We start from the raw sequence: 26833 nt of genomic DNA, 5'->3' as shown, positions 1-26833 counted from the left end.
CAATTACAGCCAGACCAGGGTTGTTCTTTCCTCCAGCACCTTTTCCTAAAGCTCATTGAGATAGACTGCTCTCTGTCGCTGTCGTGACCTTCCCCCCGGCCTTGACGCGCAGCAGTCGCTCCGCGTTCCGGAATGCTATCATCTCGAGCTGTTCTGGCGTAATCATGCCGCTCTCCTGCAATTCCTTGATCCACTTCAGCCCATTCTCATTCTTCTCAAAGGGATAGTCCACGCTATACAGGATTCTCTCGACCGCGGTATTCCGCAAAAGACACGCCAGCGGCGCCAGACTCCACACGCCGCTGGTCGTGACCCAGATGTTCTCGTCCCAGACCTGTCGCCACCCGCGCTGTCGATCGCCCCAGCGGACGCAGAGCTTCTCGACGCGCTCGACCATGAATGGGAGCATCTCCCCAAAATGCCCGATGATGATCTTGAGCTTGGGGTACGCGTCGAACAAACCCGACGCGAAGAGCTTCAGCACGTGCAGCCCGCAGTCCTGGTGCCAGCCGAAACTGCTGGAGCCCATACCTCGCTCGGCCCCGAGGCTGTAGTTGCCCTGGTAGATCAACTGCTGCTGCTGTTCTGTAGGGTAGATGGGGTGGAGATATATGGGCACGTCCAGCTCCGATGCCGTCGCGAAGACGGGCCAGAACTCGCGCGCGTCGTAGTATTGGCCATGGACGTGGTTGTCGATCAGGGCGCCCACGAATCCCAGCTCCTCGACGCACCTGCGGAGCTCGCCGGCTGCGTCTTCGGGAGTAGCCATGGGCAAGACGGCGAACCCTGCGAATCGCCTGGGATGCTTCTTCACGGCCTCGCCGAGCTGGTCGTTAGCTTGTCGGCACGGCGCCAGCGGCAGAGTACTTGGGCCGGGACCATGCGAGACAATCTGCAAGGAGATGCCATTCGTGTCCATGTCCCGTAGCCGGATGTCGTCCACGTCCAGCAGCTTGGACGCTACATCTGGGAGGTGCTTCAGCTGTTCCGAGTAGATTTCAGAGAGATGAGACAGCAGGTGAGCGGAGACGAAATGCTCCTCGAGCGTAATCAGTGGTGGCAGAGACATTTCGTCCATAATAGCTCCATCAAACCCCCTTGGAGCATTCCGTGTGTGACGTCGGTGCCCTGCCTCTGCCGCTGTCAACGGTTCTTTCTTGGATATAGCGACCATTTGACTTGAGAAACATGATAATGACAAAGCCGAGACCTGCCGAGCCCGTCTCCCCGCCGAGTTGGGCCTTGGAGATCGCCCTGCCACGCCCCGAGAGCTCGGGAAAAGCACCGAACGCTACACACGACCAAATACCAGGACATATATACCTCGGACGACCATCAGGAACCATGTAGCCGTCAGCAAGAAGCCACCATCAACGATAATACCGACCAAGGCCTCTCACACGCGCAAATACCCCTTTTTGCTCAGTACTGACCAAGATGAACTTCCTCCCCCTGGCCGCCTACGTGAAAGAGTCCGGCGTCATCAAAGCCCCCGTCGAGGACGTCTGGGCTGTCGTCTCCAAAATCCACCAGTGGGAGCCCATCCACTCGGGTCTGAAAAAGACAGAAAAGATCTACGACGACAAGGGCGAGGAGACGCAGTTTGTCAGGTGGGATTTCAAGGACGAGCATGAAATCATTTGCCGAGTCGAGGCGTTGGACGTATGCAAAGTACCCCCTTTTTTTTCTCTCTCTGTGTGGCTTGATATGATCCCAAAACCCTCTTCCACCGTGGAGAGGGGGTGTGTGTGTATATCGCTGTTCGTCGAGGGTTTACGAAGTTGTGATTGATTGACGCTGGAAATCCATACAGCACCTCGACTACATGATCAAGTTCAGCACAAACTGGTCAAAGCTGCCGCTCGAATACGTCGGCGTCGTCACCACCATCCGCCTCTTTCCCATCACCTACGGATTTTGCAAGGGCTACACCCTCTTAGTCATGGACGGCGAATACACGAGCGACGTCAATCCTGGTGAGTAGTAAACCCCCTTTCACCCCCCCTTCTCAAAGCGCGGAACAACCGGCGTGAAAGGCAAGATTTAACGTGCCACTCTAGCCGTGCTGGCAACGGGGTCGAGAAGGAGACGCCAATTCATCGACGAGGTGTCGGCGTACTTTGAATCAGGAAGGAAGCCGCCCATCCCTACATCACAGGTCCCGTGGGCACGGGAATAGTTCCCAAGTTGAGAGGAGATTCAAGGGCGCGTGGCATATATTCGACAAAGAGATTCCAGATCCCGAAAAAAGAAAGGACCTGATCCGCGAGCTATTATTACTTGAGGAATTGTTCCGCGTTGTCCATCGTCACAGCAGTCTCCCCGTTGTACATCTCCAGCTCTGCGAGCGCTCTTTTCGCTTCGAGTCTGATAATGTCCTCGACGCCGGGGAATCGTGGTTTGAATTCGACTCGGAAAGGCAGTGGACGCGACGTGGATCGATCGTCGTAGGCGAACGGATCTAGTTTGACATCGTTTCCCTGGTATATGTTAGCAGTGTCGGGCATGGCATGACAGGATCTGAAAATGCTTGCATGTTCATCAATGGCCCTCATCTTGAAAGCCCACAGTAGCTCCGCGCACGTGAACCAAATGCCCTGCTCGGCCATGGGCTGGCCGCTGCAGGCGCGTCTTCCCCAGCCGAACGTGAAGATGCCTCGCTTTGTAGGATTAGGTCGGCGTTCATCCTCGTTCAGCCATCTCTCTGGACGAAATTCATCCGGGCTCGGGTAGTCTCTCGGATTGCGGTGGATGGCCCATAGGTTCCCAATCAGGGTGGTTCCCTTGGGTATCAAGTAGCCGTTGTAGACGTCGTCTTTGATGGGCGCATGCGGAGGCCCGCCTAGGACAATGGCCGATCGCCACCTGAAGTTCTCGGTAATAATGGCGTCCAGGTACGGGAGCCGATTCTCCTCTGTCCAGGTGGGGAAGCGATCTCTCTTCGGAAGGACTCGGTCAAGCTCCTCCTGCGCTTTGCGTTGTACCTCCGGGAAGAGGCACATGGCAAAGATAAAGGAGATTGTCGACGTGGTCGTTGTGTCCACGCCACCTCCTATCAGATTTCCAGTCAAGGAGGCCACTTCCTTGTAGCTCAGGCCGTATTGCTGCTGTAATTTTATCAGGTGCTTTGAGAAGTTGTCAATCTTTGACAGCGAAGCCTCCAGGGACAGAGCGTAAAAGTACTTGAGCGACCTCTGGCCTTCCTTCCACAGGATCGAAGGCAGCGGGTAGATCCACGAGGGAAGCTTGCACAACCATGGGTACGACTCGGCTAGAAATTGACCAGGACTCGAAAAGCCGGCACCGTTCTGGACAAAGGACAGTGCAACCCCCAGGACGTAATCATTGTTGGCCTGGATTCGTCGGCCCCAACCAACGATCGACACGACGGAGGTGGAGTATCTTTCGATAGAATTTACATAGTCATCAGGACTTTCGAGTATGTTGAGAGCCAGCACACGAGATTCATTGCCTTGGAACGTGCGGTACGCACGGACAGCTTGTGCCCCGACGGCAGCATGCTAGAGTAGGTCAGCTTCAACCCAGGAGGAAAAAGATATACATGTGCAATGACCATGATCCGGCGATGAGTCCTCCACTGATCCCCATAGACCAAAGAGGTTTGATTCGTCGTGCTTTCGTCAAACATATCGCCGACAAGGACCATATGAGGCCTTGAGGAGTAGATATTCGCCCTTCTGTCCATGAGCTCCGACGCGCTCCAACAGTCGTTTGCAATCACGGTTGGGGTCGTGCCCGTCCAGATGGTGATCAGCGGGCTGTCGTACTCCTTGGCCCACCTCTCAAACGTGATCCAGGGCTTTGACATGGGAATTCTACCCACAGTCCCGATGATAGGCAGGGGAAACGGGCCTGGAGGCATCCGGCGTCGCAATCGTAGCACTCTCACATAGTCAAGGGTAATCCATAGTAAGGGGACTCCCAGGGAAAGCAAAGCAACCCATTTGTAGACACTGAGTACCCTGAATAAACTATCCAAGTCCAAGAATGTTGTGGACGATAGAAGCATCTTGAGACTCCTGTCTTTGTAAATGGAAGACAAACCAGCCAAATACAGTGCCTTTGGGTTAGAGGTACAGGGAGAAGAAAAGGACAGTGAGCATCTGCTGCAGCTTATCGCTTGACTTCAACAGGGCTATAACGTCCAATATCTTGATGATAGCGTCCATAAGTGACGAAGGCGTACTAGACTAAATCTGGAATGATGGCTCTCGAACGCTGGTATCCACCAGGCTCGGGGAGAACGGCCGACGTATAGCTTGTATTGGTGATATGCCGTTTTGGACAGATACGGGAACTCGGGATTATCTGGTCTGAATTCGCTAAAATAGCATTTGTATCTCGGTCACTCGCTTCGTCCGGCGTCTTCGCAGATTGCGATGATGCCGCTTGGAGGCTAACCCCAGATATGACCCGGAATGGAGTCAATTTTGGTTGTGGAATGGTATACAACACGAAGATAGGTTGGCGATGGCGTCGTCGTCCTTCGGTGTCTATCCGTCCAGCCTCTAAGTTGACAGGAATACACAATCACTTTGGTACGAATCAGTCATCTCTGAGGGTTGTAGAGGTAGCAAGATGCTCGAGTGAAGAGTCCCTACGTCCAAGCTTTTTTTGCTTTGCGCAACCCGAGGGATTCATTCCTAGATTCGCTGTTCTCGGTAGCGCATAGCCGCAGAGGAATGTGCATATTCACCCTTCGTTGTCGCGGAGAGTGACGGCTATCCTAGTGTGCTGATGCTGTTCCTGATAAGGATTGTGCGCTCAGGAGACTGGCGTCTTTTCTTTGATTCCGGTGACTGTTTCAGTGTGTTCCTCGCTCAGATGACCGTGTCTGACGAACAAACCTGCAACAAGGCCTAAGCCGGCAAAGGCGGTGGTGGCGATAAACATCTGGCGCGTCGACCATGCAAACGCTCGCAACACAGCAAGCTTCTGAGAAGGATCCCCTATCTCGGCATAGATCATGACGTTCGCAGCTGCCTCCTTGCCCGTTAATCGTTCCAGAATGGATGATGGAAGGCCAGACTCGGCGAGCATAGACGACTTTTGATCGATGGAGCTTTGGAATATTACACCAGTAATAATAACCGATACGGCGATGGCAGTGCTTCGGACAAACGCGAACGTGCCAGTCGCTGTTGCCACGTCTTGCTGATCGACACTGCTCTGAATGGCGATCATCGGCGACTGAAATAAAAGCCCAGACCCAATGCCTATCACAACCTGGATTCCGAGGGCGGTTGCAATCGAAGATTCCGTGACGAGCATGACGAGCAAGCCACTTCCAAGGCAGATCACACAGGTGCCAACCCATATGAGCGGTCTGAACCTACCAAAACGGTGGATGATCATCCCGGCCGCAACTCCAGCCAGCCCTGTACATAATGCCATGGGCAAGACATACAGACCAGACTTGAGCGGAGTGGCTGTCTTGACGGATTGAAAGAACAACGGTAGGTAGAATTCCAGAGCCATAAAGACCTGAACCGCTGTCAGCAGACGCATTTCTCTTCGAGCAGGAAAACCATACTAAACCATGTGAGAAGCACACAAGCAGACTAGCCACATTGGACCATTGCTTGAAGAGACCGAGCGGTAGCAACGGATATTCGGCTAGTCTGGCTTCACAGAAGATGAATACGGCAACCATGGTAGCTCCAACAACAAGTAAAACGATGACTTTTGCAGATGTCCACGGGTAGACGATGCCGCCCAAATTGAGTCCGATCAATATCATCAGTATCGCAGCCAGAAAGGTCAAGAGGCCACACCAATCGATGGCTTTCATTCCGACTCGCAAGGCGGTTTTCGTGTGTTGAACTCGCAGAAAGAGCAACGTCATGACGAATGACGAGCCACAAACGGGTAAATTGATCCAAACTGGTCGCTGTCAGTATGTGGACGTCCACCGAACATCATGACCCTTACAACACCAGCGCCAGGTTACAAGAGAGGCAAATAAGCCACCGATTATGGGGCCGCAGCCACCAGCTACAACCCAGACACCTTGGGACAGTCCAAGGAACAGGCTTCTTTGTCTAGAGAAAAGTTAAGCTTCTGGACTGAAAAGGTCGGTGAGGAAACCAACCTCAAGCTGAATAGATCAGAAATCACCACTTGGACAATCAATATAATGCCCACGCTGGAGAAACCCTGAAGAGCTCTACCAACAATCATTCCTGCCATCGTTGTGGTTGCGGCACAGACGGTGGACGACGCAAAGAATATTGCGAGAGCGCCCAGCAAGATCATTTTGCGTCCCCAAATATCCGATAGCTGCCCCCATATTGGAGCTCCCACGGCATTCGCAAGTAGATAAGCACCCCCGATCCAGGTATATCCGACGGCTGAGCCAAGATCATGGACAATGACTGGTGTAGCTGTAGCAGTGATGGTGGCATCGAGTGCAGCAACGAACAAGGACAACTGGACATGTATCAGTAAGAAGGTAGGCCAGCCACAAGCTTCTGCCGAGACGCTTACAAACAATGCGACCAGTGTTGCGGCTATTCTCCAGGTAGTTCGATGTACTTTGCTCTGCTCTATTATCGATGTCTCGAGTGCCTCGAGTGCCCCGATATCTGGAGCAGTGTTTTGCAAAGCCGTTTGTGGTTCAGGAGAAAATGGACCCAATTCATCATGGTTGGATTGGGAGTGCTCTTGAGACGCTCTACCCATGTTACCAAGAGGGTTTCCAGTATCCATGAGACACTTATGAAGCACACTATGTTGGTGAAAATGGTGGACTGAGTCAATTCAACATGGTAAATGCTTGACTGGGCGTCAAGATGGCGTATTCCTTAAGCGGCATTCGTCTTGGTAGGTTTTCGGCTCCTCGGGCGTGGACTTCCGATCTGCGGTTGACCGCGTATAATTTTCCGTTGTTACGGGTTCTTGAAGTCGATACTAAAGATATCGCCATTTCGTTGATATGCGACGCAAATTTGAGCACCGATGCAATGATAAATCGCAGAGGGAGTTTGTCTTGGTGTCATAGAAGTACCAGTCGATGCTTCGGGCCATGATGATCACCAGATCATCAGGCATATCATGTCGCTTTCGTCCAACTGCTTGGGCTTGCTGAATTTGCACAACCACTCGCTTACGTAGTTCCCTCATCTCTCTGGCCGAGTGGCTTGAGCGCTGCAAGCGTGTGCCGAACACTCTGAGGAAGAATGGGCGTCGCGGTGGAGAATCCAATCGATTACGAAAGGCACAAAGTTGCGACAGAATCCAAGATACTCGTCCTCTCATCCAACCTCGAAACGATGAGCCAATCTTATGCTTGCCGAAGTGAGTCTATCCAGAGCTGAAAGATGTGTCGGAACATCCTCATTCTTCGGACCAAGAGTTCCACTCCAGGTGAAAAGGTCTTTGTCAGCGTCCAAGAAGCGCAGGGTCAGGAGTTGACTGTCCTCTGTCGAGCTAGATGTCTCAGCATTGGAATTCGGACAAGCTTCTCCGTAACTGCGCAAGCTCGCAAAAAGCGACTAGATGTTATCAGCAGCTCAGGCCTTTTGAACGTGCATTTGTCCATTCTTGGCTCTTTCTGGGGCCGGCGTCAGAGAGATATCTCAGCTAGGAACGTGATGCATAGGTACGATAGAGCACCCCTTCAAGAGGTGGTAAGATGCTTTCCAAAGTTCGACAGGTGTTTCGGCGGGCAACAGAGGGATTATGCTGCCAATCTGTGATACGCGCTCTTGAGAACCGTCGTAGGGCGCCGTGCTGTCAACAACCCTTGTCTTCAATCACATCTGGGACAACCGACAGCACGGCGTACAGCCAGCGCCATCGAAATTTTGGCTGCAACAACTTCGTCACTCGGTCATGATCTTCATTCAGTTGTCGGCCATTGATATGAGAGAGGGACGATAGCGATACACGGCTTGGACGTCAGGCTCTTCACATCGGGTAGTTTTCATTCAGTGGTGCACATCCTCCAATGTCAAATATTGGCGGAGAGATACGAAGAGACGATTAACTACTACCTCCTTATCAAAGATCCTCTGGAGCGGAGAATTGATCGGACAAATAATGGGTAGGATGATAAGAAGATTGATAGAGAATTCCACATGTTTCGATATATTTTTCGCTTCACTTGCCCTCGGCCTAGCTTCCGGCTACTAGCTCGACCGCAAATAGCAGGTTGCCCGATCACATTCTCACTAAAATGGGAGAGTCTAGCAGGGCTTGGCAAGGCTTAGTGAAGCTTCGATTCGGCTTGTCGGTACGAACCGGAGACTTGAAAGATCATTTCCTCCGACACTTGTAAACACTGTCGACACCACCAACTGAAGTTTGAATGGCAATGGAATTAGAATTGACGAGAATTGATTTTGCACTTACAAGAGCAAGTACAAGATCATAGGCCTTGTCCATATTCGAGAGACTTGCCTCAATTTTGGCTTCGGAAACACCCAGATGAGCGCACCCAAGCTACTGCACGCCGACTGTGGTTCTAGCATTTCTCTGTAGCATCGAAAAGACTGCGCATGGACTTCCTGTATCCAGTACAGCAGCCCCGGCTCTTAGCTGCCTCGGCATTCCTGACCAGAATATGGACACACTGCCTCGTACATCAAGTGCATTTTATACGACCTCGGCCAATCCTACTACAGGCCACAGGAACCTTGGGGGGATCACCGGCTGAGGATCCGATACGACGCCCACGCAGAGCATCGGGACGTGATCCGAGGGTAGGATCGAGGCTGGTAGCTCGACCGGAAATGGCCCAGGGAAATCCACTTATCGCAGTAACGGGGGGCCTAGTCTCTTAGATGCACACGCACGACAGGATCATCCCGTTACTTGCGGGGAGGTGCCACCAATACTTATGGATCAAACCCAGAGTCGACTTTGGCTTCTGGTCCAGGCTGGGGGATGCGACAACCTGACGTCAATATGCGTCCCTCGGGATATGGCTTATCATGCTCAAGCTTCTCTGCAATCTGCCGTGTACAAGGGGCAAGTCACAAGTAGATAAGTGAGAACATTTCCCTAGAGTTCCTGGCCCATCTCCATCGTCTCACGACATCCAACCCGGCCCTGACTATTACAGCACCATCGCGTCCTGCATTTTTCCACAGAGCCGCCGTCAAAATGTCGAAGGAATATAAAGGCGTTGAAGACCTAGCCCCTGTCCAGACTACAGACAAGGGCGAAATGGTTAATGTCCAACGTTCTGCGAGCACCGTGAGCGTACATGACGCTGTCTTTGGGGAGGTAACAGAGGAGGGGCCCAACTATCGCAACGTGAGCATCATGTCACTCCATACATATATACCAGGACTAGGCTGACGTGCTCGACCAGGTGGGTTGGTTGGGTACGGTTGCTCTGATGATGAAGACCCAAATCGGCCTCGGTGTGCTTTCTATTCCAGCAGTCTTCGACACGCTAGGGTTGATTCCTGGTGTTATCTGCTTGCTAGCCATTGCCATCATTACCACATGGTCCGACTATATGGTGGGAGCTTTCAAGCTTCGACATCGTGCAGTCTATGGTATTGACGATGCCGGCGGCTTGATCTTTGGACGTCCCGGCCGTGAGGTTCTTGGAATTGCTTTTTGCCTGTGTGAGTCCTGGTCTCGCACTCTATTGCTTCAAGTTTCTGACTCCTTTGCAGACTGGATCTTTGTTGGCGGCTCCGGCATGCTCGGTCTCTCCATCGGGCTGAACGCAGTCTCGACCCATGGTGCCTGTACTGCTGTGTTTGTCTTGGTGGCGGCGATTGCAGGATGCTTGTTGGGGAGCATTCAGACACTCGGCCGAATTTCATGGCTCGCCTGGGTTGGTCTCACCTCCATCGTCACCGCAAGTAAGCTATACACTCCCGTCTCTACCTTGTTTCTCCAATCTAACGAGCTCTTCAGTCTTGACTGTGACCATCGCTGTCGGTGTGCAGAGTCGACCCGCCGATGCCCCTCAAGTGGGACCGTGGTCTTCCGACTACAAGTTGTTCAAGAACCCGAGCTTCACCGATGCTATATCTGCGATATCCTCCCTAGTGTTTGCATATGCCGGCACTCCTGGCTTCTTTGCCATTGTGTCAGAGATGCGCAACCCGAAACACTACACCCGTGCGCTGTTGATCTGCCAATCTGGCGTGACAGCAACATACATCACAATTGGCGTGGTTGTCTACTACTACTGTGGATCATATGTTGCCTCTCCAGCTCTGGGCTCCGCAGGCGCACTCATGAAGAAGGTCTGTTACGGCCTCGCCATTCCCGGATTGCTGGTGTCCACGACGCTTTTCATCCATGTAAGTCTCGCCTCTCACTCAGCATGTCCATACAGAGCATGTCCATACAGACCCCTGACTTGAGAATTTCCAGCTAGCTGCCAAGTACATCTTCATCCGCGTCTTCAGACAGTCTCGACATCTCACGTCCAATACCATGGTCCACTGGTCCGGCTGGATCGGATGTACCTTCGGCGTCACCGTGATTTCCTACATCATCGCCAGCGCCATCCCCGTATTCGGCGGTCTTGTGTCGCTGATCGGCGCCCTCCTCGGTACACTACTGTCGTTTCAGCCCATGGGTTTCATGTGGCTTTACGATCATTGGGGTCTGCCCAAGACCGAGCGCGGCCGCTGGTGGACGTTTATGGTCGGATGGAGCATCTTTGTCATCGTCTCTGGTACTTTCCTCATGGTCGGCGGTACCTACGGATCCATTGTTGGTATTATCGACTCATACAAGGCGTCCGGCGGGTCCGCGGCCTTCTCATGCGCCGACAATTCAAACTCGGTACATTGAGAGAAGATGCACATCCTTGAAGAATCGCTCAGCGATGGCATGATGTGGAGTGCAGGTTTCCAAGACGTGAAGTTGCACATAACCAGAAATGGGGGAAGCTGTAGAATCTATACCCGTGTGTGCAAAGACTTTCGTTAGATGAGACGGTTATACAGAATTCCTTGATACAAAGCACACAAAAAGAATCACACCTCAGAGAACAAGGTCTTAGGCCAGCAGTGTCTTCTAGCCAAAGTCTGTCAGACGTTTCGGGCCAGTATACGACGGAGTTCATCCTGGATTCCGAAGCGACACCCATTGTAAGTCATCCGTTCGTGCCCCTTGTTGAGGTGAGTGTGAGCGGCAGATTGACGCTGAAGATAGTATGAATTCATCAGTGCTGACAACACCACAACCTCTATCTCCGTCAGCTTGATCCGGATAAGGAAATATCTCTACTCTACTCTACTCTTTCCGCCAGGGGAGTGCGTGGATGGTACTACTTACTCTACAATAATTCTCGGATGACATCCCGAACGACCGGGTACCCAAGCCGGGTTTCACGTATTGGCCGCCCAGTTTCTCCATCGGATGCGACGCCGATACTCCACCTTTGAGCCAACTTGTTCTCCAGGGGGAAAATGTGGATGAAGTCCGGGGTATTAGTGTTATGGAGCACACACATCCCCAGGTCATTGTAGTATGGATTATCAAATTCTTTTCTTCTTCCCTGCTTCGTTGCTTCCTTCCACCCTCCCGCCCTTGCCCCTTCCAACCACAATAGCGTCGATTATGGGTCTGTGATAAAACCATCCCGGAAGAGACGGAGACAGAGACAGAGTGAGAGTGAGAGAGACATTCGGCCCCAGGCAAGCCAAGCCACCATGAGCAGCAGTCTTCTCGTCCTTGGCGACGCGGCTGTGCACGAGATTCTCATCTCCCTCTCCAAGGACGAAATCTACCGTGTCCGTGATTACCTGGCCAAAGCGCTCGAGGACTTCTCCACGCCCGAAGAGCGCCGGATCGCGCCGGACTCGGTCGTCGTCACACGACCACATGCAAAGACGTTATTTCGGCCTTTCACGTCAAGCGAGAACGTGGGGATCAAGATCATCGTCGACCCCTCCGCGGGGAGCGAGGCGCTGGGGGCGGTGGAGACAGCGAAGTCGTCGTCCGGAAAGGGTAGCAATGCGACCTTGCACGGGCTCCTGGCACTATGCGACAAGCACGGCGTGCCCGTCGGGATCATTAACGCCGACGAAATCACCGCGTATCGCACGTCGCTCTCCGTGATGATCCCCTACGTGTGGCGGGCGCGGACGGCACGCATCGTCGTCTTCGGCGCCGGCAAACAGGCACTCTGGCACTTGCGGCTCGCGCTGGCGCTGAGGGGTGACGAGATCGCACAGATCGCCATTGTCAACCGGTCCGCAGAAAGGGCCGAGTCGCTCGTCACCCAGCTGCAACACGAGAACGACGCGCGCTGGAAGTCGCCGGCCAAGATGACCTGTATTTCACCAACTACACCAAACTACGAACAGAGGTTAGAAGGTCTGCTGGCCGAAGCGGACGTCGTGTTTTGCACCACCCCTTCCGCAAAGCTGTTGTTTCCAGCGCGGTATCTGAAAGCACAGCTCAGCAGCAGCAGCACAGGGTGTTACGTGTCGAGCGTTGGTTCGTGGCAACCCGACATGATCGAGCTGGACCCGCAACTACTGCGCGACGCGGTCGACTCGAGTCGCGGAAAACACCCTCTCGGCCAGAGCGGTGGACTCGTTCTCGTCGACGACCGCAATGAATGCTTGAAAAGCTCTGGGGAAGTCATCGGTAGCCAGCTCCAGGCAGAGCACCTCATCGAGGCGGGCGAGATGCTGTCCTGGGCGCGCAGTTCCTCGTCATCGTCGTCTTCTTTTCCGACAATCAAGAGTCCCCACGAATGGCTATCCAACGGCTTCGTGGTTTACAAGAGTATTGGCGTGAGTTCGACCGATCTTGCCGCCGGCATGGCCATTTTGGCCCTGGCCAGGGAACGGGGAAGCGGTGTGTCAGTCGCGGATTTTTAAAGGCCAAAAACGGGCAGAATGTCCACCACTGTCCTTTTCTCACGGCCTTTGAGTCCATCCCATTTTGATTCTGGTGAATGTTTTTATTGAGGATAAGGTGTCTCTCGCCGAGAGTTGACTGATTCATCACACACATAGCACATCCTCCGTTGCCGACGGCTGACCTCGAAGCATTCAATCATGAGCGCTCTTGCCTTTGCCTCGCCTCGCCTCTGCCATCGACCTAGCTCCTTCTCAGCTACATATATCTCACAAATGAGACGGAATGACAGCGACGAGGAAGACCATCCAACTTGAAAATAAAACCTTGGCATGGGCCTCAGACAAATTCCCGCGGGGAAATTCTGCCCCTCCAATAGTTCCTTCAATGCCTCCCGCCTCAATGGACAGGCTGTACCCTGGCCGTGTCCTGATCGACCTGCTTCTCCGACATGAACGGGGCGGCGAACCCGTACGTCTTGTAACCCTGGCTGTAATCCTTTCCAGCCACGCGTTCTGTGACACAAAAACGTCAGCCTCAGCACCAGAGTCAAATCTTGAGAGAAATGGCTTCTCGAAAACCTACCGTGGTCAGGAGGAAAATTCTCCCTCCGATGCTCGTAATACCTCCGCCTCAGATCCACCCCGTCACTCTTCCCATGGTACGTCGCGTAGATACTACTCCTGTTCTTCGGGGAGCGATTCGGCGCACTCCTGTGCGCGAGGTGGCTCCCGAAGAGGAGAACGTCGCCCGGCCGCAGCGGGACTTTGACCCACTCGTGGCTGTCCTCCCAGGCCTTGGAGATGGCGCCGCCGTGGGACAGCTCGACGGGCATGCGGTGCGAGCCCGGGACGACCTCGATGCAGCCGTTGTCGACGGTCGCTTCGTCGACGGCAAAGTTGGCCGTGAGGTGCTCGATCTTGCCGATGTGATCGTACGCGGGCGCGTCGAGGTGCGCCGCGAAGCCGTTGCCCGAGCGGAGTTTGTAGTTGATCTTGTCTTTGAAGAGCAGCATGTCCTGCAAAAACACAACACGGAACATAGATCAACTTGAGTCCAGTCCAATGCATTCAAAACATTCACAGGGCCGCGGGCGACCAAGCAGGCAGGTAAGCAATCATTCGCAACTCGCCGTGACACGACTAGCGCCGAAGCGGAACTGAACTGAACTTACATCTCCCGAAATACTCTTCAGAATCCTCGCCAGGGCCTCGCCGCACAGCAACGTGTGGAACTCGGGATGGTAGTCGACAAAGTTCTCGGTCCGCATGAGCTGTCGCGTGCCGTCGGTGTTGACCTCGTGGTACGGCATCCATTTGCCCCTTTCCGCCGGCCACTCGCGCACCTCCCCCGTCCAGGCTTGTAGCTGCTCAGGTGTGACGAGGCCGTGATCTTCTGCACGGAGCACGAGGAAGCCGTCGCGGTGGTATTGCTGCACCAGTTCCTGGCTCGGCACGAAGGACGGCATGGCTCGAGGACTCGCGCGGTTAATCTCGCGAAATCGAAGAAGGAAAATAGAAGTCGAGCTTTACTCTCGAAATAACGTCACGCAGACGAAAGAGCTTTCAGCCTGTAGTTTTCTATCATCCCAATTTGCGAGCCAAAATGGCCCGGCTGTTTAATACTGCACGACTTCAACGCGTCTGGCCCCCCCTCTGGTCCGCAGCCTTGCGGTCTTCATGCCGGCGCCAAGGAATCGGTCGAACTCCGCGTTGAAGCATCGCAGGAGATGGTCTTGCTCGACACCCTCCAGGCACTCGAAAGACTTGTCATGTCTTCCTTAGGGAGAGCGTAAGTATCCACCGAGCCAGTACAGGCGGCACATGGCCGTACGCCTATAATCTCCAGGATACAAAGCTCGATCTTCAGTCCGGCGTAGGCGACCCGTTCTCGGGCATCTGCCGACCATCACCACTTCAGAGCCAATTGACGGGCTGTAAGCGCCGCAAGGAGAGGAAGGAGGCGGATGGAAAATTGATTGAATATCCAAGACACATATCTCGCCGCAAAGAAGAGTCCTCGAACTTCTCAACTCCTCAATCTCCATCTCCATCTCATTCTGATTCTTCGTCTGAAAACAAACTAGACGTATAGTTTCTGTCTGCCATTCCCTGCACGAAACAAAATCTAAGCGCTAGAAAACAAAGTCGATAGAAAAAGGACTTCTTAAAAAGGGAGAAAAGGGAAAAAGAAAGAGAGAAGAACGAAAAAAAAAGAAATGCTCCCCTCCGTCGAGCGCCACGCGCGAGAATGCGTCAAGGAACTATTCCACTTCATCGCCGCCCAAGGCCAGGGCGACTACCTCGGCGAACAGGTCTCGCAGCTCGAACACACCCTGCAGACCGGACAGCTCGCGGTCCAAGCCGGCGCGGACGATGACACAGTGCTGGGCGCGCTGCTCCACGACGTGGGCCGCTTCATCCCCGCGGCGGCGAAGATGCCGGCCATGATCGCGCCGGACGGCGTCTTCGTCGGCCGCGGCAGCCACGAGGTCCTGGGCGAGAAGTACCTGCGCGGCCTGGGGTTCAACGAATCCATTTGCCAGCTGGTGGGCGCGCACGTCATGGCGAAGAGATATCTGACGGCCGTGGATCAGGGGTACTACGACGGGCTGAGTCAGTCGAGCAAGACGACTCTGAAATTCCAGGTTCGTTCGTCGTCCGTGATTTTGGCACGATCTCGTTGTCCCTGTCTCGCGTGGGCGAGCTGAGCGGGAGACGAACACCCTCCGGAGAGACTCGAGACTGACAAGACATGGAAACCAGGGCGGGACATTCAACCCGGAGCAGGTCGCCGAGGCGCAAAAGGATCCCCTGCTACAGGCCAAATTGGCTGTTCGACGCTGGGACGACATGGCCAAGGTCCCCAAGATGGCGACACTGCCGCTGGAATACTATGAACGCATGGCGACCAAGAGCCTCCTCGGTAAGTGACGCGCACCGTGCTCCCCTCAATGGCCCCAAAAGGTTGCGGAAAACTGATCTCGAGAACACGCAATGGTTAGCATCGCGATCTGTCTTTGAACTCCACGGACGAAAATACAAGATCCCAGAAAAACCCACAGTCGTCATCTGCGTTGACGGCTTTGATCCAGAGTACCTCGAACAAGGGATATCCGACGGCGTTACCCCCAACATGGCCAAGTTTGTCCAATCGGGCTTCGCTGCCACCGCGAAATGCGCCATGCCATCGTTCACCAACCCCAACAACGTCTCCATCATCACCGGGGCGCCAACGTCCGTACACGGAATCTCGGGAAATTTCTTCTTGGACCGGACGACTCGAAAGGAGGAAATGATCGTGGACGACGCATTGCTTCGAGGGTCAACCATCCTGGAGCAGATGTCGAAGCGAGGCGTGCGTGTCGCTGCCATAACTGCGAAGGACAAGCTGAGGGCAATCATCAACCACGGCCTAAACTGCGCGCGCGGAGACATCTGTTTCTCAGCCCAATATGCCGACAAGTGCACCCTGGCCGAGAACGGCATATCTGACATCGAGAAGTGGCTGGGAATTCCAGCTCCGGACCAATACTCAGGGGACCTATCTCTGTTCGTGCTCAAGGCTGGGATCAAACTGCTCGAAGAAGACCGGGCTGATTTCTTCTACCTTACCCTGTCGGATTATGTCCAGCATAAATTTCCCCCGGGCAGCAAGGAAGCAAATGCCTTCATGGCGACTGTTGATGACTGTGTCGGTCGCTTGGTCCAACTAGGGGCGACTGTTGTCGTGACCGGAGATCATGGAATGAGCGACAAATCCAAGGATGACGGAACACCAAACGTCCTTTTCGTTGAAGAAGAGCTGGATCAGAAATTTGGCCAGGGCTCCTCGAGAGTCATCTGCCCGATCACAGACCCTTTCGTCCGCCACCACGGCGCACTGGGCTCTTTTGTGCGCGTATATCTGAGTCGAACAGACATCAGCATCGACGACGCCCTAACCTACTGTCGAACCTTTCCAGAAATCGAAGTTGCCCTAGACGGACCGACGGCTTCTCAGATGTTCGAGATGCCCCTCGACCGCGAGGGAGACATCGTGCTGGTCGCCAAGGAGAATGCCGTTCTGGGAAGTCGAAAAGAAGAGCACGCCCTCGAAAATCTGCATGGCCATCGGCTTCGCTCCCACGGTGGGCTTTCTGAGCAGTTGATCCCTCTGTTGAGATCTCACCCTACCGGCACTCAAGTTGAGGACCGGCAGTGGAGGAATTTCGATGCCTTTGACCTGGCTCTTAACTGGTAAGAGGCCCTTTGCCAGATAGTGTTGCCTATTCATGACGGGAAAACCCGAGATCACCGTCAAAATTGAGATCGCCGCTTGGTGAATACAGAAAGTCGTAATTCTCGAGAAACATGGCGTCTGTGGGGCTGAGCCACTGATTGTCTGGGTCAAAGGAAGTCAATGGGCCTGGCGCAGCCTGAGACTGTGCCGGAAAGGCTTCCTGGCCCGAGAACCGATCCAACAGCTTTCGAGCACTGCTTGCAATGCTGGTCAACAGGTGGCGTGGGTGCATTGAACTTGTTATATTATTCAAGACGGTAGCTAGCACGTCCAAAGTCTCAGATATCCCGGCTTTGTCGACCCGCAGGTTGGCTGGGTTCCTGATGGTAATTTTGAGGAGGAAAACAAAGGCGAAGGCGATCATTGTATCGAAGTAGGCAGGGAGGCCATCCAAATATGACTGGATCTCTTGATCTGCAGCAATGACTTGCAGGATCGAAATCGCCGACTGTACTGCGCTCGTAGCGAACTCCTCTAGGTCCGGATCCAGTTGGAGGTGCTCGCCTTCGGCAACAGGGGCTCTTCTAAAGGCGTGGGAGCAGAGAAACAACTTCGCAAAATGGTAATGCAGACCAACCCCCTTCCGGGGGTAGTTACCGACGCATTCATTGAAGTGGAATCGCTCGTTCCAATCGGCTCGCCAGGTATCCAACGCAATGCTTAACCGGCGGAGTTGGGGGATCAGTTGATCCGATAGATGGGCTTCCGGATCCAGACTAAATTGATCAAAGACACGAGTGCTAATAGTCCAGATCTCCACCTGGCTGACAAGCCGAGAATCGTCCTCAGTCGCAAATTCAGACTGCAGAAACTGACTTGGAGGAGTGATCGATGTGAAATCCCTGGTCAAGGGTGGTCTCCCGTAGCAGATCGAGAAATGGTGGTCACAAACGAAGACAAGATAGTACAATCTGGTCCGTAGATAACAAGCACGCTTTGTGTGAGGAGCTTTGGGTATACAGCGGTGGAGGTTCAACTCTCCCGCAAGCCGAGCAGCTGTTATGGGGCATTAGAGTCAGCACAAGGTTCTCGGGAAACACCAGTAAGTGCAGACTTGCCTGCTCCGACGAGCGTCCACGACATATCACTTATCCAGAAGGCACCAATGCAAAATGCGCGGACGTCATCATGATTGTTCTTCTTAGAAAACATCTTGGAAGATGCCAAATGGACAAAGTGTTGGTAGCAAGCGTGATACAAGTTGGAGGGAGTATGCAGGGCTCCCACGGCACAGATAGCGGCGGTCAACAGTGGCGAGCTTCTCCGGACGCTTGCCAGCGAGTCGTGCTCTGCCAGAATCCTGTACAGGAAATGATCAAGGCGCCGAGCGTATAATTGGAAGAAGGATTCCGCATCTGCGAGCGTGATGATACCTTGGTCAATGACGTCGAGAGTGTCAGCCATGTTCTGACGGGCTACCTCTGGCGAGGCTTCTGCTACTTCCGACACGCAAGATGCCGGCACCACACCCGGCCCTCTGTTCAGGTCCATGACGACTTCCCAGCCTGGCTCCGTCGGTTGATGCTGCTCATTAGCCATGGTAGCATCTTGATTGGTTGGGATGGTCGAAGAAGCACTGTCTTGGGGCACATAAGACGAGGCATTCTGACCGCCCGAAGATCGTTGATTGAGCTGCCTGACAGAGTCTTCTAACATGCGCAATTTCTCTTCGATATTGGCTTTCCATCTGCTGGGGTCAGCCTTGACCGTGAAAGGCCTACACTGGATTGGACGAGACGACACTGCACCAGCGCCGTCCGCGAGTTCGCCCAGCTGTCAGAGGTTGTCGCCAAATATCGTGGCTATTGCCTCTCTCCTCACGGGACTGGCCCATGTCGTCTCATGATAGAATGGGTAGGAGTGAATGAGAATCAGACTCACGCTACATCGCTTTCAAGGAGCATTTGCAAACTGCGATTGACAACACATGAGAGTCCTCGTTTCTTACATCTCGCGCACGGTGGAGTGCCATCTCCCATGTGGCATTTGATCTTCTGCTTCCGGCAAGAAACGCACGCTGTGATTTTCCGGCTAATGTCGATAGGCTTGCGGTCGCCAAAGGACTCACGCAGAGCCTGCACTGCTGATGAGCCGGGGTCGCTCGGACTTGTCGCCATGGTTTCAGTCGCGCTATTACGGGCGAATTTGACAAGGAGAGGAGAAGGAGGAAAGGGAACTCTGCCTGGATGCCGTGTCGATCAAATGTCGTGCTTCTCCAACCAATTGCCGGCCGTTTAATCTGCTGACGTGATTGGGTCTCGCTGCTTGAGCGGGATTCAAGATATCTTTTGACATTACAACTTATCTCACCAATTCATGACTGTGAGCACTCGTCATTACAAGCCACTTTTCTCTCCTCATCCGTGTCCACGTGGTGGGATATATGGCCACCCGTTTCCCACTCATCTCGAGGCTGTCGTGTCTAGACAACTCGGCCCAGTCGGCGGGTGGCTGACGTCCTCTTCGCTCTAAGACCTAATCCTCGCAGGATCCTCAATGGATCATCGGTCTTCATCCCAGACATCGGAAGGAAGTCAACAGGGGCCATTCAGAACTCATTGATATCTTGTCAGATTATCTCTGAAACCACATTTGCACGTGGTTTCCCCGAGTCCCTCGATTCGTTATGGCCGGTCTAGATCACCTCACAGCATGTCTTGCTTGAAAACATGTGCTTCAAAGGATATACAGTCACTGCGGGCTTGGCCCGAGATCTCAGCGATAGCCTCATCCCGACCAAGGTAATTGAAAAGATGTATATTTGCAATGATGGCAATGAGGTTGAGTTTCGAGATTGATCACCGACTTATACCCCTAAAGCCAAGGTGCATCAACAAATTAAGGTCACTGTCGTCATGCTCGACACAACTTCCAGCTTCTCCTTTCTAAAATTCCTGGTGGTGGCGGGCGTTGGTCTGTTTGGTGATGGATACCTGAACCTGAGCATCGGGCTTGGTAAGTCCACCTTTTCCTCTTCATGATGTCCCACGTTCTGACTCCTGCAGCTGTTCCCATGCTCGGATATCTCTATTTCCAAGATGAGACGAACGCAATCCCTACTGTCCCGGCAGATACGATTAAAGCTTCGCTCTCCATGGGCATGATCGTGGGCCAGATCGGCTTTGGCATCTTTGGCGACGCCCTGGGCCGTCATAGGATCTACGGCAAAGAGCTTATAGTGACAATACTTGGAACCTTGCTGGTTATCTTGATGCCGTGGAAGGGCTTCTCGCACCACGATGTTGTCGCATGGATGTCCGTGTTTCGTGTGGTGACAGGTATCGGCATCGGCGGAGGTAAGCTGTGACGGGAAACCCTTTCGAAAGTGTTGCTCAAGTCATTGCCGCAGACTATCCGATGACCTCAGCTTTATCCGCTGAACACAACCCCCTGCGCTCGAGAGCGAAACTTGTCCTGACAGTGTTTGCCTCTATCGGTCTTGGAGGCATGACTTCTGGCATCGTCTATCTCATCCTCCTTGCTGCCTTCAAGTCGTCTGTCAACGACAACATTTACCATCTGCAATGGGTGTGGAGGTTATTGTTCGGCATTGGACTCATTCCACTTATCATCACACTGTATTTCCGGTTGACAATGCCTGAAAGCAAGCCCTATCGACAATGTGAGTCCACCCTCAGCTCCTTACGAGGCATGTGCTTACATCCCAAGATGTTGCCGAGGAGACATCCCTCAAAAGGGACGGCAAACGAGGGCTCCGTGAGCAATTCCGAGATTTCAGGGAGTATTTCTCGCAATGGAAGCACGCCAAAGTCCTGTTCGCTGTCAGCATGTGCTGGTTTCTCTTGTAAGCTAGACCAGCGAAACAATTTTTCCATCCTCCGCAACAAAATGCTAATCGAAAAAATCCCTCAAGCGATATTGCCTTTTACGGAGTCAACCTCAATCAGAGCATCGTGCTTTCGAGAATTGGATACGGCAAGGGACCAACCCCGTGGCACACCCTGTGGAACACCGCCGTGGGCAACATCATCGTGGCGGCTGCGGTAAGATGGAATCTCCCACTCCTCTAGTTCGTTATTGTGAGCGAGCGGATCATACTGACGTCTCCACGCCGTGGAAAAAAAACAGGGATATCTCCCAGGCTACTACATTGGAATTTTCCTCCCAGACTGGATCGGCAGAGTGAAACAGCAATTCTACTGCAGCGCCGCCGTCGCCGTGCTGTACGCGATCTGGGCGGGTGTGCTCAACCACAGCTCCACGGCCGGGCTAGTGACGCTGTTCACACTGTCGCAGTTGGTCCTCAACATGGGCCCCAACTGCACCACGTTTCTCATACCGGTCGAGGTGTTCCCGACCCGGGTTCGCGGCACCGCGCACGGCATCGCGGCCGCCTCGGGCAAGGCCGGCGCCATGGTGACCGCCTTCTCCTTTGGCTCGCTCACAGACGCCATCGGCCTGCCTGCCGTGCTCGGCATCCTGTCCGGGATCATGGCTCTCACTGCGCTCTGCACGCTGTTGATTCCCGAGACGAAAGGCCGTACTCTGGACGAGATCGAACAGGGTGTTGTCTATGGTGTCAAAGCCAGCGGCACGGCGTCGAGCATGGGCGAGTCTCCCGTCTTGGAAGGCAAGACAAAGGTCCATGTGAGCGCCGACGGCAAGGGCAGGGACCTCGAGTCTATCTGAGACGGACCGTCGCCAGCCGAAGCGTCACCCGCGTAGTGGGCGCTTAGAAGGGTGGGAGGAAATAAGAGAGTATTTCCATACCCCGTTCCACTAAGGGAGGATTGCTCCAATGTCTCACTGTCTTTACCATAGAACAAAAGCTCTCGCTAGACCTAGACTGTCACGGGCAGTTACTGCCTTCACCGTGGATGCTTATTCAAAAGTTTGTGGTTGATCTGGGCGCTGGCCCACGTCCACAAACTCGTTGTCAACCTGTAATCCAAGGGACAATTGAAGTTGCCTTCACCGAATTGTAACACAGCGCTAATGTAATAAGGTAATGTACACTGGAAAGTCATCGCCCGCGCATGAGTGACTCAGGCCTCTCGATCATTTTCAAATGATTTCATAATCATCTTCAATAGAAGCTGAGGATTGAGTATCCAATAGCTCTAGTTCTGAAATGATGCTGAAATCGTCTCCGTCGCCGGTGTCGTGATAAAGCTGTCTAAGTTCGCTCTCGCAAAGACTGTCAGCGTACTCAGAGTCGACCTCGTCCGGGATATCTTCCGTGTAAAGTTCGCCATCGAGACTGACATAGCGGGGCAGTCGCTCATTTCGATCGTTGCGAATCTCATCAGGGTCATCGAACCAGTGTTCTTCAAAGTCCCAGTAAACCGAGTTGTCCATGTCGAGATCAAGGTCCACGGCCAAGTATTCGCCATCCTCAGCGGCGAAATCGAGATACCGAGACTTCTGCTTCGTCCTTCGGCCAAATTCTAGCTCGTTCCACTTCCAGCAGAATTTATCCCTTATCCTCCGTCCTTTATGGCGTCTTATGTCGAGTGGCCAAATGTCAGCGTCACGGTCCAGCCACATGTCGCGTTTGGTCCATGTTGCCACTTTGAAGTTGGCGGCATCTGTAAGAAGGGGACCGGAGCTTGCGAAGATTCTAGGGCTGGGATAGAAGGGGTTTCGTGGTAATCCGCTTATGGACAAATACTCTTGGTCGATCCAGCCGGGTTGCACACAACGATATCCATAATATTTCGCAGATTGCTTCGCCAGTCGGTTCCTACTGCGTCTCTGAGATCGTAGATCTTTTTGAGGCTCTGTGTTGATGGAGTCGTGAGAACGGCGTGGCATTGCGGTCCCACGATACTCGGTTGTGGTATAGAGTTGGCGCTCAACCAGTGGAAAAACACTAGGAGCTGTGGCTGGAGGACAAAGGATGATTGAGGTGTTCGAGTCCTTGGGGAAGGAGTCCATGACAGCACCTCATGATCAGCTCTTTATACTCTCCTCTTCACCCTACCTGGTGACTCACTATTGACGTCCACGCTGACAAGGTGCTCAGCCTTGTGAAAGACCTGTCGGGCCCTCCTGGGCCATTGGTGAGAGGCTTAGTCGCAGCTAGCCAGTTGACGCGGGGATGGTGGCCCCACCGGAAATTGGCTCCTGAAACCAAAACACAAGGGCTGAGCCATACGAGGATGGGCTCCCCGTGAATGTGGCCTCCAACAACCTAGGCGCTGTTGTTCAAGGCGTAGTAGGTGACTCGCTGGATAAATGGTAGGCCACATGTAGGCCACATGGAAAGTGCTCCAACGACCTCCAATGCCGATAGAGGTGTTGGCGATAGTGTTGTCATGCGGCCCATCTGTTATGAACGAAGCCACGATCATGAGATTTTGTTCGGTGGCTTGCATGAACCCCCTGCAGTGATCCTTTCTGCTGTGTGCTGGTGCATTGGCTTCCTTTTGTTTAGTTGCCTGAGTTGCCTGCGAATAGGCACAAGCGATTCTCGACTACGCTTCCAGGTCGAATGCTCCACTGAAATCAGTCTCTTATCGATAAGAAAAAGTTGTCTCGGACTTTTTGCTCCTCATTCACAATATCACAATTGCACCTGCGCCAGCCCACATTTCTCTGTTTCAACAGTCTGGAGTGCAGACCACGATCATGGCCAAAGTAAGAAAGAAGAAGAGGACTCATGTGCCTGACAACGACGCCCCCGGAAAGCCGGGGCAGGCGAACCGTCGGCCGAAGAGTATGGTTATTCGAATGGGCGCAGGTGATGTCGGGTCCAGCGTGACACAACTGGCGCGAGATTTTCGAGCAGTAATGGAACCAGACACTGCAAGCAGGTTGAAGGTGAGTGCAAACTCGATGTATTGGCTCTATACCAGTCTTGATTCTCTGACGCATGTATTCTCCAGGAACGACGAGCAAACAAGCTAAAAGACTACACCGCCATGGCTGGTCCACTAGGTGTAACGCACCTCTTCCTCTTCTCGCGCTCGAAAACGGGCAATGTGCACCTTAGAGTTGCACTTACGCCTCGAGGCCCGACCCTCACCTTCAGAGTCGACCGTTATGCCCTGTGCAAAGATATAGCCAAGGCGCAGAAACATCCCCGTGGTGGAGGGAAAGAATATCTGAGTGCGCCGTTACTGGTTATGAATAATTTCACCTCCCAGACAAGCGAAGATTCAAAAGCCGACCCCATCAAGAAACAGCTTGAATCCCTCACTACCACTATATTCCAATCCATATTCCCTCCCATATCGCCACAGACGACCCCTCTAAGCTCAATACGAAGAATTTTACTATTAAATCGCGAGCCTCAGTCCGATGGTACATATATAATCAACCTCCGCCACTATGCTATCACAACCCGTCGAACAGGCATATCCAAACGGGTCCGCAGATTTGATCCAAGCGAGCAGCGACTACGTGAGAAGAAGTCGGGAGCACTACCGAACTTGGGCAAACTGGAGGACGTAGCGGATTACCTCCTTGACCCCTCGGCTGGGGGTTATACATCTGCCAGCGAGACCGAGCTTGACACGGATGCTGAGATTGAGGTTTTGGAAACCACCACCCAACGCGTCCTGAGTAAGAGAGAGCAGCAGAGACAGCATCAACAACAAAAGCAACAGCCAAATGGGGAAAAAGACAAAGACACACCCATGAAGGAGTCCGCGGCGAATGTGGAATCGCACGTCGAAAAGCGAGCAGTGAAACTGGTAGAACTCGGCCCTCGGATGCGCCTCCGCATGGTCAAAGTAGAAGAAGGCATCTGCGAGGGACGGGTAATGTGGAACGAGTTTGTCACCAAGACTAAAGCCGAGGAAAAGGCCCTGGAAGTCAAGTGGGAGAAGAAGCGGCAGGAGAAAGAGGCCCGACGGAAGGAGCAGAAAGAGAATGTCGAGAGGAAGAAGCTGGCCAAGAAGAATGCGAAAATTAATGCAGGCCAGGGTGATGGCGAAGCTGGGGAAGATGATGACGATGACGACGACGAGGATGAGTGGGATAGCGATGACCTGGAGGACTGGGACGAAGAGATGGACGACGATGTCGCCGAGGAAAGCGAGGACGAGGACGAGGACGAGGACGAGAATGAGGAGTGATCTGGTTGTTCTTTGTTGTTTTCAATACTCGAATCAGAGTCGACTGCTCACCTGCTTGAGCTTTGAGGGTGACTGGCCATGTCTGTCTGTGCCTTGTGCTGTCTCCATCGGTGACTGCGAGGTCCATGCTCATATCCATCCCCTTGCATACCTGCTCGCTAGCCCACCTCCTGGGTCACTGCTTTTTAGCCTTTTTTGCCCTTGCGTCGCAGTCTTCCATTTCTCCCCATCCATCGCCATATGTCCATGATCTCATGTCTGTCCGTCGTCATGTCATGTCATGTGTTGTGTTGTGTTGTCCGCCATCGATGCGCTCCACCCCATGATAGCCATATGAATGATTTGCTCACATTCCACAACGCATGTCGAATAGGAGTCGCAATCTTTTTTCTCTTTTTTTCCCTTCTTCTTCATTTTGCCAGTGCCAACGAAAAGAAACATATCCTATTCTAGTTCCAAACGGAAATGAGAATGGGTGTTGAGCTGGCAAGCAGACAGACACGACAGGATCACGACTTCTTCATGATAGGATTTCATTTCTTGACCGTCGCATAGCGCTTGACCCACTCGCGGGCTTCCTTCTCGTACGCGCCGTAGTCGTTGCGATACTGGTCTGCGATCTTGCCTTCGACGGCGTCGTCGGGGTTTGGTTCTAAAGCGGATTAAAAATGACTTTTTGTTAGTGTGCTGGTCAGGGTAGGTGAAGAGAGGCAGAGAACACATTTCTGACAAAACACTGTTGTGATCACCCTCCACTGTACAGCCCACGCTGTATACCTCAACCCGACTGACTCAAGCCAAGGCAGCTTACGCAGATTTAGGTATGGCAGTTCGGTCATGGGTGAGCGGGTGAGCCTTGGCCGCAAAGATTCTCAAAGAGGGAGACAGAGGCCGACAACTCGGATTGCGTCGCAAGGCTAGGGGTTCACTATCCACGTACCTTTCAACAACTGACGAGCGAATTCCAGGACCGCGGCGACTCTGGTGCTCGGCTTCCATTCAGACTCTCTCAACATGCCCAAGCACATGGTGCCGGAGTTTGGTGGAGAGTCATTGGAGATGTTTGGGTGGTAGATCTTGGTGGTGAAAGTCACGGTTGGCGGCTTGAAAGGGTAGTTTGGTGGGAGGGTCAAGGAGAGGTTGAAGAGGTGGCCCTGGAGATGGCGAGAGAAGAGTGTGTGAAGACACGTCAGCCAGTGTTTCCTACCGTGTTTGTTTGCTCCTTTCGTAACCATGCTGCCATGTCTGAGGGCCATGCAAAGACGGCGCTGGTCTGAGCAGGATCACCCAGGTCACTGCGCCAGCCCAGACTACCTGGCTCCAAGGAACAGACTCTGGGGCAAACCTACAGCATACGGCGATCCAGCTGGTCCCTCCATGGTGACTTTCCACTCGAAGAGATTCGCCTCATCAGCCAGAGCGACCGTGATACCGGCAGGGGGGGAAGTGGTGAGTTCACCAAGTTCCTGGCGCGCATGGGTCAGTTGAGCTCGATGCGATATCGATAGCCTTCTCTTCCGCCATTGTTCTTACCTTGGTGATACGCTTCTGGCTGGTCATGGTGGATGCAGACTTGGATGGAAACGTGTGGGTCGGTCTTCAGAGCCTCCTCACTGCCTAGCCCCGCCGTTCCGCCTCAAGGCCACTGGAACGGGAGTTCGGCGACGGAATGCTTTGGAGGGTACAATATGATCGCTCTT

At 53.4% G+C, this 26833-nt stretch overlaps 13 protein-coding genes across 13 annotated transcripts; 6 read left to right on the top strand and 7 right to left on the bottom strand.

The window, feature by feature from the left end:
- Positions 1–52: 52 nt before the first annotated feature.
- On the bottom strand, positions 53–1069 carry AYO20_10682 (hypothetical protein; the record flags this gene model as incomplete). The annotated part of the gene is made up of 1 exon (XM_022648938.1): positions 53–1069. The coding sequence occupies one exon, from the start codon at positions 1067–1069 to the stop codon at positions 53–55; it is 1017 nt and encodes a 338-aa protein (XP_022495107.1).
- Positions 1070–1437: 368 nt separating this feature from the next.
- AYO20_10681 (hypothetical protein) lies at positions 1438–2047 on the top strand (the record flags this gene model as incomplete). Its single annotated transcript, XM_022648937.1, has 3 exons — positions 1438–1662; positions 1814–1976; positions 2037–2047. 3 exons carry the CDS (start codon positions 1438–1440, stop codon positions 2045–2047), a joined length of 399 nt encoding a protein of 132 aa, XP_022495106.1.
- A 229-nt stretch (positions 2048–2276) lies between these two features.
- On the bottom strand, positions 2277–3829 carry AYO20_10680 (hypothetical protein; the record flags this gene model as incomplete). Its single annotated transcript, XM_022648936.1, has 2 exons — positions 2277–3521; positions 3575–3829. The coding sequence occupies 2 exons, from the start codon at positions 3827–3829 to the stop codon at positions 2277–2279; spliced, it is 1500 nt and encodes a 499-aa protein (XP_022495105.1).
- Positions 3830–4785: 956 nt separating this feature from the next.
- Positions 4786–6702, bottom strand: AYO20_10679 (hypothetical protein; the record flags this gene model as incomplete). The annotated part of the gene is made up of 5 exons (XM_022648935.1): positions 4786–5505; positions 5555–5904; positions 5953–6062; positions 6113–6450; positions 6508–6702. 5 exons carry the CDS (start codon positions 6700–6702, stop codon positions 4786–4788), a joined length of 1713 nt encoding a protein of 570 aa, XP_022495104.1.
- Positions 6703–9126: 2424 nt separating this feature from the next.
- Positions 9127–10788, top strand: AYO20_10678 (hypothetical protein; the record flags this gene model as incomplete). Its single annotated transcript, XM_022648934.1, has 5 exons — positions 9127–9279; positions 9338–9599; positions 9651–9842; positions 9898–10289; positions 10363–10788. The coding sequence occupies 5 exons, from the start codon at positions 9127–9129 to the stop codon at positions 10786–10788; spliced, it is 1425 nt and encodes a 474-aa protein (XP_022495103.1).
- Positions 10789–11651: 863 nt separating this feature from the next.
- AYO20_10677 (hypothetical protein) lies at positions 11652–12830 on the top strand (the record flags this gene model as incomplete). Its single annotated transcript, XM_022648933.1, has 1 exon — positions 11652–12830. The coding sequence occupies one exon, from the start codon at positions 11652–11654 to the stop codon at positions 12828–12830; it is 1179 nt and encodes a 392-aa protein (XP_022495102.1).
- Positions 12831–13209: 379 nt separating this feature from the next.
- Positions 13210–14278, bottom strand: AYO20_10676 (hypothetical protein; the record flags this gene model as incomplete). The annotated part of the gene is made up of 3 exons (XM_022648932.1): positions 13210–13325; positions 13396–13828; positions 13985–14278. 3 exons carry the CDS (start codon positions 14276–14278, stop codon positions 13210–13212), a joined length of 843 nt encoding a protein of 280 aa, XP_022495101.1.
- Positions 14279–15028: 750 nt separating this feature from the next.
- On the top strand, positions 15029–17052 carry AYO20_10675 (phosphonoacetate hydrolase; the record flags this gene model as incomplete). The annotated part of the gene is made up of 3 exons (XM_022648931.1): positions 15029–15457; positions 15576–15735; positions 15815–17052. The coding sequence occupies 3 exons, from the start codon at positions 15029–15031 to the stop codon at positions 17050–17052; spliced, it is 1827 nt and encodes a 608-aa protein (XP_022495100.1).
- Positions 17053–17077: 25 nt separating this feature from the next.
- On the bottom strand, positions 17078–19208 carry AYO20_10674 (hypothetical protein; the record flags this gene model as incomplete). The annotated part of the gene is made up of 4 exons (XM_022648930.1): positions 17078–18087; positions 18132–18864; positions 18913–18973; positions 19108–19208. The coding sequence occupies 4 exons, from the start codon at positions 19206–19208 to the stop codon at positions 17078–17080; spliced, it is 1905 nt and encodes a 634-aa protein (XP_022495099.1).
- A 738-nt stretch (positions 19209–19946) lies between these two features.
- Positions 19947–21741, top strand: AYO20_10673 (hypothetical protein; the record flags this gene model as incomplete). The annotated part of the gene is made up of 6 exons (XM_022648929.1): positions 19947–20046; positions 20097–20387; positions 20441–20713; positions 20761–20896; positions 20966–21095; positions 21181–21741. The coding sequence occupies 6 exons, from the start codon at positions 19947–19949 to the stop codon at positions 21739–21741; spliced, it is 1491 nt and encodes a 496-aa protein (XP_022495098.1).
- Positions 21742–22116: 375 nt separating this feature from the next.
- Positions 22117–22866, bottom strand: AYO20_10672 (hypothetical protein; the record flags this gene model as incomplete). The annotated part of the gene is made up of 1 exon (XM_022648928.1): positions 22117–22866. One exon carries the CDS (start codon positions 22864–22866, stop codon positions 22117–22119), a length of 750 nt encoding a protein of 249 aa, XP_022495097.1.
- Positions 22867–23682: 816 nt separating this feature from the next.
- Positions 23683–25133, top strand: AYO20_10671 (hypothetical protein; the record flags this gene model as incomplete). Its single annotated transcript, XM_022648927.1, has 3 exons — positions 23683–23874; positions 23940–24357; positions 24409–25133. 3 exons carry the CDS (start codon positions 23683–23685, stop codon positions 25131–25133), a joined length of 1335 nt encoding a protein of 444 aa, XP_022495096.1.
- A 533-nt stretch (positions 25134–25666) lies between these two features.
- AYO20_10670 (hypothetical protein) lies at positions 25667–26693 on the bottom strand (the record flags this gene model as incomplete). Its single annotated transcript, XM_022648926.1, has 5 exons — positions 25667–25785; positions 26074–26287; positions 26341–26406; positions 26483–26599; positions 26667–26693. The coding sequence occupies 5 exons, from the start codon at positions 26691–26693 to the stop codon at positions 25667–25669; spliced, it is 543 nt and encodes a 180-aa protein (XP_022495095.1).
- Positions 26694–26833: the final 140 nt, after the last annotated feature.

This window comes from Fonsecaea nubica, assembly GCF_001646965.1.
Source record: "Fonsecaea nubica strain CBS 269.64 chromosome Unknown Scaff118, whole genome shotgun sequence".
NCBI classification, from domain to species: Eukaryota; Fungi; Ascomycota; class Eurotiomycetes; order Chaetothyriales; family Herpotrichiellaceae; genus Fonsecaea; species Fonsecaea nubica.
The sequence above is the reverse complement of the archived record's forward strand: the minus strand, read 5'-3'. Positions and strand labels throughout refer to the sequence as shown.